General features: G+C 36.4%; 2 protein-coding genes across 2 annotated transcripts; one reads left to right on the top strand and one right to left on the bottom strand.

The window, feature by feature from the left end:
* Positions 1–569: 569 nt before the first annotated feature.
* Positions 570–4,585, top strand: LOC140760867 (uncharacterized). Its single transcript, XM_073097927.1, has 6 exons — positions 570–720; positions 1,396–1,523; positions 1,925–2,094; positions 2,552–2,629; positions 3,376–3,520; positions 4,031–4,585. The coding sequence occupies exons 1-6, from the start codon at positions 612–614 to the stop codon at positions 4,439–4,441; spliced, it is 1,041 nt and encodes a 346-aa protein (XP_072954028.1). The 5' UTR covers positions 570–611; the 3' UTR covers positions 4,442–4,585.
* Positions 4,586–5,086: 501 nt separating this feature from the next.
* On the bottom strand, positions 5,087–13,505 carry LOC140760866 (putative aconitate hydratase, cytoplasmic). The gene is made up of 20 exons (XM_073097926.1): positions 13,088–13,505; positions 12,745–12,849; positions 12,311–12,471; positions 12,130–12,222; positions 11,678–11,863; positions 11,391–11,552; positions 10,871–11,015; positions 10,636–10,778; positions 10,253–10,309; positions 10,080–10,159; positions 9,882–9,957; positions 9,253–9,438; positions 9,023–9,090; positions 8,797–8,915; positions 8,567–8,688; positions 7,878–7,976; positions 6,911–7,390; positions 6,019–6,117; positions 5,701–5,934; positions 5,087–5,448 (listed from the first exon to the last, which is right to left on the bottom strand). Exons 1-20 carry the CDS (start codon positions 13,380–13,382, stop codon positions 5,374–5,376), a joined length of 2,985 nt encoding a protein of 994 aa, XP_072954027.1. The 5' UTR covers positions 13,383–13,505; the 3' UTR covers positions 5,087–5,373.
* Between the last annotated feature and the right edge of the window lie 715 nt (positions 13,506–14,220).

Here is a 14,220-nt window from a genome sequence, read left to right as displayed (position 1 = left end):
CACGTGAAATTTTCGTCTCTCCCGGTATATATTTATATATAAAGCACTTCTTTCGTAATAGTACTCGATTATCAATTAATTTAATGAAGATTTAACTATTAAAATTTTTAAGAGTATAATAAGAATATAATAAATTTAAAAGATATAATCGATTCAATAATCATTATTATTATTTAAATATATTATCTTATATATATATTTTTAATAATTTATCAAGTAAAAGATCTATATTACCTTTAACTTGAAGTAATGTATATATATCATAATAAAGTATTAATATCTTTTTATAATTAACTTGATAAAAATTTAATTAAATTTTATCTATTTAATTATTTTTTATTATTTATACATATCTCTCGTTAGTTTAAGATTAATTTAAATTAAATGTAATAGAGATAGAGATAAGATAGAGATAGAGATAGAGAATTATATTTAAATTAAAGTCTATCTCTAAAAAATTAAATTTAAATAATATCTATTATAATTTAGTTAAGAGAGTAAATTTTAGAGGTTACCGAAGTATTTGCCCTATATATTACGTAATATATATGAACTTCTTGTTGCTCTACATTGCTCTTTCTTGTCGTTGTTTCGGGATTTCTCTTCCTTCCATGGAAAAGGGGAAATCGGCGATCGCAGAAGTAACCTCATCTCTCAAGAATCTTCGTCTCACGCCGCGCCACGCATCCGTGCCATCGATCGCTCTACCCCAATCTCTCTGTGAGCTCTCAAATTCCTATTGTTTTCAAAGAGCTAGGTTTTCGGATGCAATTACCCTTCTTTTGCGTATTTTTTTTTCTTCTTAAGATCTTTTTGTTGGCAAGTAAGAATTGGTTAACGGTTTATTTTTTGGGGGGTTTCTGTCTTGATTTGACGGATCCTTGCTTAACATCCATTCTTGTCTTGGTTTAAGATGAGATATTTGATCGCGTGGATGAGTTTCCTTGTCGTACGTACTTCATTTACTCGAATTGCTGTCAATTCCTACAAATCAATAAGCAAGCTCGAAACATATGGAGCCAAGGCCCTCCTTGGCTGATTATTATGGCTTCAGGAAGTAACTGTAGTCAACGCAGTAGATGATCTGCTTCGTAAACAAGAACTTCTCACTTTTTAATTGTGGGCTCGAAAGGCCAGTGGGTATGTGATGAGGTAAGTGCCATGTTGGAGGTGCATAGAAGCTCACTGTGAGAAACACAAGCAAAGATACTTAGTATAGAATTGTTTGTAACAAAGGCGACAGACTATGACACACCACTTCGTGGTTAAGTGTTGTCCAACTGACACTACTTATTCATTGATGTGGAATAAAAATTTAACTTAATTGCATTGTCATAGTGGCTGCTGTCTATGGAAATATACTTACATATAACTCTCTGAAATCAACTTCTTCAGCTGTACATGCGAAGAAATCCAAGCCTCGGAGGTTGGTCAGTTTATGCCTCGGATTCCTCGGGAAACATTTTGAGGATATCGTGACTGATATTTCGGAGATTTCTGCTGGGTTTCCACCTGATATCAAGGTAACCGCACAACATGTATATTGTATCAAGGCTTTGTGTTAATGGTGTATTTGTGGTATATTCTTGTGGGGACTGGGGGTGGGCTATTCTGTAGTCCATGTGTTTTTAAATTGCTTATTTTGTGGTCACTCAAGTCTTGTAATTTTTTCTTTTTCTTTTCATTTCATTTTCCAACGGAATTTCTACTTATTTACGAAGTAAGAGAAAAGAATGGGGATAAAATGTTTTGTTTATGGATGCCTAGTACTTAAGTGAGAAAACATGCCTGCATGGATTTGAATGTCAATGCCTAGCTGATTATTTTTCATTAATAGATATTACAATGCATAGCAACCAGGTTTTGATGTACATATTGTGGTGTTAGTTGTGGATATAACTCTATGCTTGTAACTTATCTGCAGTTGGCTTTGGTGGCTATTGCTAGGAGGAGAAAGTTATTGAACGATGAGATCCTTGTTGCACTTGCTGAGTGCTCTTGGGAGCTTCTAGATATATCTGGATCAGATGTGACTGATTCTGGCCTGGCAACTATAGCAAAGACATGTACTAATCTCCGGGCTGTTGATGTTAGGTACTTCTGATGGCTATTACACATAACATCATCCTTATACAAATATCATCCATTTTTAAAACTTGTCCTGTAAGATTTCTTTGGGGTATATAACCTCCTAGTTAGAAAAAGATAGGTAAGTCAAAAGTCTAAATCTTGATTGTGAATTGGTAGCTTTATTTTAGAAGCTATTACTAGCCCATTTTTCCTTAGGGAGAAATATAGTTGTTGAAATGCTATATGGTATGGGAAAACAAAAACAAAGTGAGAGTATTAGAGTCAGTTGTTAGTTAGGTTCGATAGTAACATAGTAACAAACATACCACAAAACTACTAGAAAACTGAGATTCAATAGATGCAAATATGCAATAGAAAGCTATTATTAGATCTGTTAAAATTTTCCTGATTACTATCTTCTACATTGCATCTTCTTTAAAGAATAGATATGTTAAAATTGGTTGGTTGTCTTATTATGCAGCCGATGTGAGAAGATCAGTGCTGCTGGTATTTCAGAGGTTATATGCCACTGCGAATCTTTGCAAATATTGAGATGCGGGTATGCTTTATTTATTCTGCATGTGTGTTATTTGTACTCGTTACCTTTATGTTGGCTTGCATCTGCATGTTGTATTATTTGAATTTCACATAATTGTCAGTGTGTAGGATGCTAAATTTTAACTGGATGAATGCTATCCTAATTGTATTAAATTGACTATGTACTTTATAGAGCTAGATTGAGTTTGGTTTTGAGGGTCTTGAAAACTAGGAGGTAAAATCTTCCACGGAATTACTGTAGCTGGAAACAAATGTTTTTCAGCTTTTTGTTACCTCTATCTGTTTCCAGTTAGGCTCCTCATAATTTGGGCCTGCTAAACCCAAGACTGGTGAAAGGCTAAACTGGTATAGGTAATGACGTATTGTTGTGAGGACGAACTTGCAATAATTTCTAATGATGTGCAAACCTATACATGTTGTCCGTTAGGTGTTAAATAGTTCCCTGAGAGCTGTAATGAGAGAATTTTCATGGAATATTATTTGATGTGCTGGCAAGATGCAGGTATGTCCTAGCATGTCACATAAAATCCTTGCCAATGGGTGCTTGCATGATATGATCCTTGTGGGAACTTATGTTCCAGTTAAGCATTGAAAGCCAATTAACTGACAGTATGCAGCCCATGATACGACAATTTTTGAGGTCTTGCTGTATTTCATGCTGCTTACGAGATAGCATCAATTATGGTTTTGACTGTGCATAAATTTATATAACAGGATATGAACAGAAGTTAAATGCGATGATTGCAGAGGGTGTCCAAGGAGTGATTCCAGTGCACGCAGGTGTTTGGGTATCTTGAAACCCAAATTGAATGTGATTGAAGAAGACTCGTGGGAAGATTTGGATAACAGCGAAATTGGAAATGGTGCACAATCACTACGGTGGCTTGTGTGGGTATGCAACCATCTTTAGCTGATATTTCTGAATTTCTTTTGATTATTGTTTCATTCGATACTTTATCATTCTGTAAATATATTACAAGTGTGTAGGATGGTAGGAGTGGCCATTTTCTAAATTTTCGGACAGTAGCCACTATAAATTGTTTGCTGTCTGCAATAGATTTGTGGTTCCATTCTTAGTCATATATCTGTATCTGTATATATTTATATATTTTCGGTTACGCATACTGTTTATTTATATGATAGTCAAAGACACTTTAGTCTCCAACTTCTATTCTTTCCTTTTATGATCATATCATTTCAAACTTCAAAAGAATGAAAAGTCAATAATAGAATTATCTTATGGTAAGGATCTGTTAACGTAAAATTATAAATAACTAAGTATACCTTGTTGTTTTTGTGTCAGTCTAAAGTTTCATAAATAAGAACTTGAGTTGCTATTCTGTAATGACAATATATAGTCGTCCTCTTCGTTGTGTCTGACTCCATCCTCTTCTTTTGTTAGCCGAAGATTGATGAGAATTCAAGGATATTTTTGGCCACTGAATGCCCTCGAATTATTCTGAACCCTCCGCCGTCATCAATCAGCTTTCGTGGGATGAAAGTCCCTATAGAAGCATTGGCGGATGTAGCTCTTGACCACTCCATAGTTGAGGACATTGATCCCAATACGTGGGCTACTGCTGCTGCTAGGAGGAGCCATCTCCACACATCCTCTGATGATGCCTTCGAAATACCCATGGCAGAGAGATTCAGGCTAGCATTTGTGGAGAGAGACGCAAGGTTGGCTCCCAAGAGAGCCAAAAATGTGAGGCAGCACAGACGACGTGCAGAAAGAGAATTCTTGATGGGCAGCACTAGTGCAAAATCCATTGCCCTTGCCGCCCAAGCTAGCAAGTTCTTAAATAAGAGTTAGGTAACGACCTTATCAGTTATCCGTAGTTTTTTTTATAGAAAAATTATCAGTTATCTGTAGTTACATTCTTGTTTCTCGGATGTATCTAAGTGCGTAATGTTTTTGAGAAAATTTATTGGTTATCTGTGTAGTTACATTCTCGTTTCTCGAATGTATCAAAATGTGAAATGGACTTGTGTGGTGAATGCCGGCATCTGAACCCAATTTTCTCTCTACCGCCCACCCCAACCCCCCTCAGTGATGCCTGGGCTCATTATCCTCTCTATTCCATATATTGGAGAAATCAGCAAACATTCACTTGACTGTTTCTTGTCAACCGCGGTTCTTTTTCATTTCTAATTTCAGGGATTACCATGGGTTGCTAGTAAAAATCCACCAGTTTTCTTCTTTCAAACCTGAATGTGTAATTGATTTAAAAAAATTTGTTGTTATCAGGCACATATTGTATAAGGATAGGATTAGCGCCTAATCAAGGATGCATGTCACCCTATCACCCACAGGGAATATCTTGATATCATACCAAAAAAAGAAGGAAAAGATAAAAGCTTATATTGTGAAATCAATTACCTGGGGCCGGAGAGCAACACACATCTTAACTGCAAAACCTTAACTGCAAAACGTTGACAGAGAATATAATGACCAGACTAAAGCAGAAATATAGGAGCTGTGAATTGTGAAGAGAGGATAAAATGTCAGGCAAACAAGCATCTCGTACAAACTGGAGGAAATAGTTGAATAATCTCCTTTGCAAAAAAAAGGTGTTCACATCGAGTCTTTCTTTTATCAAAGCCACAAAGCCACTGCTTGATTAAATGTCAAGCTCAGGAGGCAGTTGCCTTCAACTTTATTGGAATGCTACCCGTTTGACAATAAAATTCTCAGTCTGAGGCTGCTCTTACAACTGGAGATTGGGAAAGTGAGACTGTTCTGGTTTATTGTTGAGAATTAATCAAACTGCGGATGACAAAGGGAAGAATGCCTCCATGGTTGAAGTAAGCCAATTCCACCTGCATCAATAGATTTCGAGTCATTGACAGAAAACAAGGATCATAGAAGACTACAATAAATTATGCAGAGGATGGTGGTCTTCCAGTAATGTTGAAAACTTCAACAAGGATCATCCAGAGAAAGAAAGTTTGACAAGGCACCGGATGAGTTTAAAAGAGACTAGTTCTTCCAATTAACAGAATTTGCCTCACAAATTGGTCATAGAAAGATCTATCAGAAGTTTGACATCGCTAGGGTAAACACAGACTTACCTCTGTGTCAAAGCGAACTGTACATGTGAATGACTTCCCAGTGTCTGTCACAACATTAATGTCTTGTCCAGGTCGTATCTCACTAGGGAGGTCTATTGTGTATCGCTCATGCCCAGTAAGACCAAGTGAGTCAGCATCCTCACCAGGTTTGAAACAAAGTGGGACTATACCCATTCCAACTAAATTGCTGCGGTGAATTCTCTCAAAACTCTTAGCAATCACAGCTTTGACCCCCTGTTGGTAAAATAGTATCATGCATGTCAAAAAGCAAAATCAATTAATGAAAAAGAAACTAGAAGCCTGTACAAAAGTACTCACCAGTAGCATTGGGCCTTTGGCAGCCCAGTCTCGGGAGCTACCACTCCCATACTCTGCTCCAGCCAAAACTATAGTCTCATGGCCATCAGCCTTGTACCTCTGCAAAGTAATCAAATACAGATGGCCTCACAAATAAGAAAACTGATTTACCTTGAGTCAAAAAAATTCCCTAAATAGATGAACATCCAAAAAGCTACAAATAGAATAGATAGTACAACTAGATCGTAATTTTCTTCATCTATCGGGCTACATAATGAAACCAAATTCACAGGCAAAGAAGGAAAGTAAAACTAGTGGAAGCATTAATTGGCAGCAATAATTTTATTAGCTAGTTAGTTTGCTTTTAGAGGGATGCCAGGATGTTTGATCACTATACTAAGTGTATATTTTGGGTGTTGTACTATCATCAACAGCACATATCAAAATCTAAATCATGACAACATAGACCAATGATCCTCTAGCACATAGATGTATTTGACATGTTCATACTTCTTTTAGATTTGATGCTACATAAGTTAACTGTACATATCCAACTTCCCACCTGCACTTGTAGGGCAACTATATTCCTTTTGCCTGTATTGTTTATTCTTGAGTTCTGAAGAATCATTTTGGCATAATTTTAGGTTGTCAATGCTAAATAAAAACTGTAATATCACAAATCTGAAAAGGACTTCAAATTCAAAAAGCATTTGAAATGAAAAAAAAAAAAACAATGTGTCTCTCCAAAATTGCAGCTCCCCATTCAAGAAGCATGTGTAAAAATGTAATCACTATTTCAAATATTAAATCAAGAAAATCAGCATTTCCTTCAGTCATATATGTGTTTCCACTATAGTAAACTAAAACCAAAATAGTTTAAGCTATTGAAATTGAAAATGGATAGTATGCTTACAGTTGCTGCATCAAACACGTAGAGTTTTTCCCCTGTTGGAATGTGAATAGTCTTTGGTCCAACTTCTCCCTTCAAAAGTTTATTCACGAGACGAATGTTGGCAAAAGTTCCCCTTGCCATTATTTCATCATTTCCACGACGGCTACCATATGAGTTGAAGTCTCTCCGGTCCACACCACGCTCAAGTAGGTACTTTGCAGCAGGACTATCCTTGTGAATGCTTCCTGCTGGTGAAATATGATCTGTTGTAATGCTGTCACCAAAGTTCAATAAGCAGTAGGCATTTTTCACCCCATGGGGACCAGGTGGAGACATGGTCATGTTCTTGAAATATGGGGGTTCATGAATATATGTAGATTTTGGGTCCCATGAATAGAGGGTTGTTGCTGGAACAGTAAGTTGGTTCCACATTGGATTGCCTTTTGTGATCGCCTCATAAGTGCTCTTAAACATATGAGGCAGCACACTGGATTGAACAACCTGCAGTTGCCGCTCGTTAGAAGGAACCTAATTAAATTCTAGAGACATGAAGAAAATTAGATCTCTTAACATTGATCGTATATTACTTGATCTGTTCAGCTGTCATGCGCTCTTAACTATTAAGTTCTTTTGACTGAATTTGGTTAAAGAAAATTATGCTACATGATAAGATCTTATGGAATTATAAGAGAAAATTATACATGATACAAGTAAAGAAGAATAAGGAACATAATAACAACCAAAAACTCAGAGGTCTTGGATCAATGAAGGTAATAAAGTAAATCTATTTAGAGAGAAAATCAGATTCTTTCCCATAAGGCCTTTCATTCGTTGGCAAGGTTATCAGGAGAAAGGTACGGAAAGAGAGGGAAGAAAAGTTAAAGAGAAACTGCCCTACCTTTTTCAGCAATTATTAACATATATGAGTGTGAACAAAGATTCAAGAAGCATTAGCAGGAAAATTCCTAAATTGATTGACAGTGCCTACCTCAGCTATTTCTTCAGTTGTAGGCCATATATCCTTAAAGTAAACGTTCTTGCCATCCTTCCCCACTCCAATTGGTTCCTTCTCAAAATCAATGTCAACCTGAAAGACGTGTTGGAGATTTCCATGAGAAACAATAATGTAATGAAAATCACAACAACCACAAAAGATATTCCCACCTATATTAATTGACATTGAAATTACTAGTTTTTATGAATTTTGAAACAGCTGGAAGTTTAAAAAAAACACATTATAAGAAAACAAAGAATGTCGAATGACTAAAGGAGTAAAACAGTATTTACATATAGCTTACTCAAGACACCATACCTGATTCTTTTCAGAAGTATATTTTGTCTCTTAAAGGGAATAAAAAAGAAAAGACAGATACTAATATATTTAAGAAACAAATACAACGAGAAGTTCAAAATGTTTGATGATAAATCAATGATTTACTAGTTGTAACTGTTGCATGTGATTAAACAGAAAAGCTAGATTGGTCTGTTCAAACTTGTGTGCAACTATAAACTCTTGATTACCCAGCCTATATCAGGATGTTATCCATGCCAATTCAATTTTATTATTGGATCAACCTTTTGACTCTGAACCTGATTAGGATTAAATAAGGAAACTCAAAGCAAGAGGCTCTCCACATGCAACAATGAACATAGAAGAAACTAACAATTTTCACTTACTGTTCCAGCAAGAGCATAAGCAACAACAAGAGGTGGCGAAGCAAGATAATTAGCTCGAGTCAAAGGATGCACTCGGCCCTCAAAGTTCCGATTTCCAGAAAGAACAGCAGCAGCAACAATATCTGTTGAAAAACGGAGTTTAGAATAACATTAAAAAGTGTAATGAAGGAACAGAAAACCAGCGTGCTAGATAGTGACATATGCAATAAATAGATCAAATATGATGTTACCATTATCCGAAATTGCAGCACTGACAGACTCATCAAGATCCCCAGAGTTTCCAATACATGTAGTGCAGCCATATCCAACAATATGAAAGCCTTGTTTATTCAAATATTCTTGAAGTCCACTGTAAGAATTGAATATTATAATCATGAACCATCCACTTCAACATAAGTACTTCTAAGTTAATGGTGGTCCACCTTTCATAAGAATCATGCAAGCATAATCTAATACCTTTTAAGCAAATATTTAGTGACAACTCCAGAACCTGGGGCAAGGCTTGTTTTGATCCATGGCTTGACCTGAAAGAAATTAGTCACCATTAGTCAAAAGAAAGCAGGGGCAGAACAAGCTACCCAAGTCATGAACTTCCAAATGTATGAAGAAAAAAATAAGCAGAAAATATTGCCATTCAACAATGTACATATATGAAAGTTGACAAAGATATATAAAACAACACTCACCTCAAGACCAAGATCACAGGCTTTCTTTGCAACAAGACCAGCACCAAGCATAACACTGGGATTTGACGTATTGGTGCAGCTAGTTATAGCTGCTATAACAACATTCCCATGCTTGAGTTCCGCAGGGTGTCCATGAAAATCAAACTTCACAACTTTTTCTTGTAATTCTTTTGGCACCGCAAAACCCTGAAAGAGAGTACTATAAATGGCTACTTTTATTTTGTGTAAAGAGATCAAATTGACTTCTATAAATGTGAAACAAAGTTCATCTATGCCTTAAGAACTTGCTGACAAGTCATTGAGTGGAATTTCACATGAAAATAAAACTCAAGTTACTATCTGGATATAGTTCAAGTACAGAATTAATGGATTAACAACTATTTTAATCATTTCCAGCAAAAATAAACTTATGTTCAACTAGACTGATCAAATTTTTTTTGCTTGAACTCCCTAGCAACAATCTAATAGTATGAAAGATGAAGATAAAGGTAAAACAAGCAACTAAGAACAACATATGAATAAGGTTTCAGAAGGGTTTTGCTGATCAATATAGGCACAAAATTTTACATGGCCCCACCCCATAACTACACCCAAAAACTATCCACAGGTGAGTTGGCTCAACATGTCACCTTGAATCCGACTTTATTATCCAGACAAGCATGCCAGTCCGCCTTCATTTCTTTCAATGGAACACGGTCATGAGGCCTGTCATAAAGAAGCCTCAGATCACAAGAGCGAAAGAAATAACTAATAAATAAGAAAACGTAGCTAAAGGATAACCCTCCTAAAAGTGGTTGGAGTTTGGAATGTGAATAGATATCTGATACCTTTTTGGACCTGAAATACAAGGCTCCACATCTGAAAGGTCCAGCTCTAAATAAGACGAGTATGCTCTTTCTTTTTGTGGCTGGTTTCAGAATTTGAGAAGCATGTCATGCATCTCATTGGTATCAAAGATTCAAAATTGATAAATAATAAATTTGGAAGTAAGTAACTGCACCTCATTATAGTCCACAAACATCTTGTTTGCTCGCAAATAAGCCTCTATCATTGACACCTACAAACAACAGAAGGATTTCTTTGCAGTAAGTCAGTAAGATAACCTAGAAGTTCTTGAACAAGAAATATTAGCAGAAAAAAAAACTTTCTAATTTACATGAGAATTGGAACTAAAAACAACTGTAAAGTTAATTATCATGATTACCCACTTAAAACTAGGAAATTTGTAGTGAAGAAAAATATCATATTCTCTTTGTGAAGTTCTTGTAATCAAATTCATTGTATATTCTAAGGTCCATCAGAATACTCAGCTGATTAAAGTTCAAAATTGTACAATAGCAAAGGACATGTATCTGTATTTCTCTGACAAAATGCAAAACTTACTGTCTCATCACTTCTTCCTGTCAACTTGAGATATTGCAAGGTTACATGATCCACAGGGAAGAAGCCCATGGTCGCTCCATATTCAGGGGACATATTAGCAATTGTTGCCCTGTCAGCTAAGGACAGCTCACCCATACCTTCACCTGTACAAAATAAGGTTCCAACTTTCAACTTCAAGTACAAAGAAGCAAGAAAGAGAGCATGTAGATTCACCCACAAGGTAAGATTTAACTACCATAGAATTCAACAAACTTGCCAACGACCCCATGCTTCCTCAACATTTGAGTCACAGTTAAAACTAAGTCAGTTGCTGTGACACCATTTTGCAATTTCCCAGACAATTTGAAGCCAACTACACCAGGCAACACCATGCTCATAGGCTGCCAAGAAAGACATGATGCACCAGTCAATCAAAAGCACATGCACCGTATAACCTTATGCATTTACTGCTACTGTTAGATAAACTCATAAAATTAAATATAAAAATAGGATAAGAAGAATAAAGGAAATTGAATCATAATTAAGTATCAAACAAAGGCACTCCAGATCAAACTAAATGCAAGAAGCAAGAAACGACATCTATTAATGAAGGGTATTGACAGCAATCTTGTATCAACTTGTAATTCGTAAGTGGCAGAATGTGCAATAAAAAGCATGTGATTCAGTATTTGCACAGATAAACATTTTATCTGCAGGTTATTACTTGGATTAAATTCTCTAGGTGTTATTCTTTTTCCTTCCTTTGTCCTCTTTACCTGACCAAGCATTGTAGCCTCTGCTTCGATCCCTCCAACTCCCCAACCAGCAACCCCTAATCCGTCAATCATAGTAGTATGGGAATCAGTTCCAACCACACTATCAGGATATAGAAGGCCATTGGTGTTGAAAACAACTCTCCCAAGATATTCTAAATTAACCTGAAATTTAGACCTCCAGTTAGAGATCCAGTTAAATAGATCTTTAATAGTTTAATAAATCAAGGGGCTTTGTGTTAAAGAAAAGGTATTGTAGTAAAGAGATAATATCTTTTGAAACTCTTTACCTGGTGAACAATACCAGAACCTGGAGGAACAACTAGCATATTGTGAAAAGCAGTAGATCCCCATTTCAGGAAGCCAAATCTTTCATTGTTCCTTTGGAATTCAAGTTCCATATTTGCTTGCACTGCATTCTCTGATCTCGCTACGTCTACCTGCACTGAATGATCAATAACAAGATCCACTGGAACCTGCATTGGGTAGAAAAACGAGATATAAGGAACATGAATCTGATGAGTGGTACATTTTCAATAGGTCGATCAGATATTGACTTAAAAGAAGAGAAACTGGGAACTTTTAATTAGTAATACAAGAGTGAAGTGGTTCAGGGAAGTGCTAATAACATCTCAAAATAACAAGATATAACTACCACTAATGCTTAACATCTGCCTTGCAAATTATTGAAAATTGGACGGAAGACAGGAGAATCATGATAAATGTGAACAAAAGCACGCACCAAAGGATTGATCTTATTAGAATCACTGCCTAGCTTATTCATGGCATCACGCATGCAAGCAAGGTCAACAACAGCAGGCACACCAGTAAAATCCTGGAGAGTTAGCAAAATTGTTAGTTTGTTACCAGAGAGAATGCTATAGAAGGTGTGAAAGAATGCATGTGGACCCTTCTAAAAGGACCTGCAGAAGGACACGAGCTGGCTTGAAGGGGATCTCAACTAGCTTGGGAGAAGTATTTTCCCAATCAATTATCTTCTCAACGTCATACTTGGTGACCTGGAAGTTATCGCAATTACGGATTGCTGACTCAAGAAGAATTCGTATAGAGTATGGAAGTCGATCTGTTACAAAGATCAAGTTCTGTATTAGATAATGATAAGGATATTGGGAAAAGCACTGGAGAAACAGAAATCAACATAAAAAAGTCACGCATGGTTGAACCTCAACAATTAGCAATATTGAACGCCAACAACAAACAATGGAATAGTTCTCAACAAAGAGATCATCAGGCAAAAGAATATATCATTGGGTATAACTCCTTTCCTACATTCCACAAATGTCCTAAAAATAAATGATGACCCTGTCAATTCATCGGGATAAAATATAGGCATTACCGATCCTTGGATCATTTAGTGCAGGTAAACTGTAGTACTTTCCAAATTCACCACCTCCATGCTTGGGAAGGCTGGTTAGGATGTCCTTGAAGGCGTTCTCATTAGCTGCAATGCACAGAGGCGTACAAATGATAAGACAATAACAAGCATAACAAACAAATTTTTATATCAAAATAAATATTGAAAAGTGCTGTCACTGGATGTATCTGGTACTAACGAATTAGCACAATAATTGTTTGAAATGTTTTCTATCAGATCTCATGAAAATGCATCAAATACGAAAATGAGCGACCAAAATCCGCAAGAACTCAAATAGAAAACCAAATACGGCTCAAATCCATACCAGCGGTCGCCATCTTCCTCCCGAACCGCTCGATCACCGGTGCGGAACTCCTGATCCGAGCCCTAAGGCTAACCGAAGACCTCCAATCCGAACCGTACCGCGAAGAAACCGGCGATCCAAGCACCGACCTCGATAGCGCACTAGAGGGCCTCGAGAAGCCGACAGATCTCGCTCCGATCAAAGAGGAGGAGCGACGAGAAGATGGAGAACGCGAGATGGGTTCTAAGATCGAGGAAGAAGGGCGAAGGAGTGTGGTAGGCGCACGGAATGGGCCAGAGGAGGTAGATTTATACATGACGATGGGATGACATTATTTAAATAACTTATAAAACGTGATAAGGACAGAGGGGGTAGTTGGATGGCAACCCTAATCCTGATCCTGACACAGTCCTGATCCGGGAGTTGGAAGAGAAGGTAGAGTAGAGGACGACGACAACGATGGGTTGGAACTTTGGAGTGCGTGCGCGAGCGAGCCCGTTAATAGTGACGTCGAGGATGGAAATGATCCTCGGATTGCGTGCCTTTATAGAAAAATACTATTCATAAACTTATCTTTGACCGATCGACTAAATTTAGGAGCTACCATTCCATACGACCAAGTTGATTCTAATCATATAGAGAAAATTGTTTGGTAACTTATAGCTTAATTTAGTAATTTAATTTATTTAATAGTTCGACAGTATAAATGATTTAGTATATTAATTAAAAATAATAAGTCAAAATAATCCTCAAATTCCATGTCTTTATAGAAAAAATACTATTTATAAATTTATCTTTGACCGACGGATTAAATTTAGTAGGTACCATTCTTTACGACCAAGTTGATTCTAATCCCATAGAAAAACTTGTTTGATGACTTATAACTTAGCTTAGTAATTTAACTCATTTAATAGTTCGACGGTACAGATTACTCGGTAGTATGATAGCTTAAAATATTATCTCAGCAACAATTAGTTTAAAATAATAGTCTAAAGTTTAGATTGAATGATTTAGTATATTAATTAAAATTTAAACCTAATCGCCCTCGTCTAAAAAGTATTTCTACTTTATCCACTTTAACGTGATCACATAATAAAAAGGAAAAACTTTTCTTTCTTCTACTTTGTTTCCTGGATTATACTATGTTACTTTAG

Source organism: Typha angustifolia, chromosome 6 (assembly GCF_048772165.1).
Source record: "Typha angustifolia cultivar Huaian chromosome 6, ASM4877216v1, whole genome shotgun sequence".
NCBI lineage: Eukaryota > Viridiplantae > Streptophyta > Magnoliopsida > Poales > Typhaceae > Typha > Typha angustifolia.
The sequence above is the reverse complement of the archived record's forward strand: the minus strand, read 5'-3'. Positions and strand labels throughout refer to the sequence as shown.

Coding starts and splice junctions, on each gene's coding strand:
- LOC140760867 (XM_073097927.1), top strand. CDS start 612: ATGGAAAAGGGGAAATCGGCGATCGCAGAAGTAACCTCATCTCTCAAG. Junction 721..1,395: donor CGCTCTACCCCAATCTCTCT/GTGAGCTCTCAA, acceptor CAACTTCTTCAG/CTGTACATGCGAAGAAATCC. Junction 1,524..1,924: donor GGTTTCCACCTGATATCAAG/GTAACCGCACAA, acceptor ACTTATCTGCAG/TTGGCTTTGGTGGCTATTGC.
- LOC140760866 (XM_073097926.1), bottom strand. CDS start 13,382: ATGTATAAATCTACCTCCTCTGGCCCATTCCGTGCGCCTACCACACTC. Junction 8,916..9,022: donor ACTAAATATTTGCTTAAAAG/GTATTAGATTAT, acceptor CAATTCTTACAG/TGGACTTCAAGAATATTTGA. Junction 7,391..7,877: donor CAACTGAAGAAATAGCTGAG/GTAGGCACTGTC, acceptor CGGCAACTGCAG/GTTGTTCAATCCAGTGTGCT.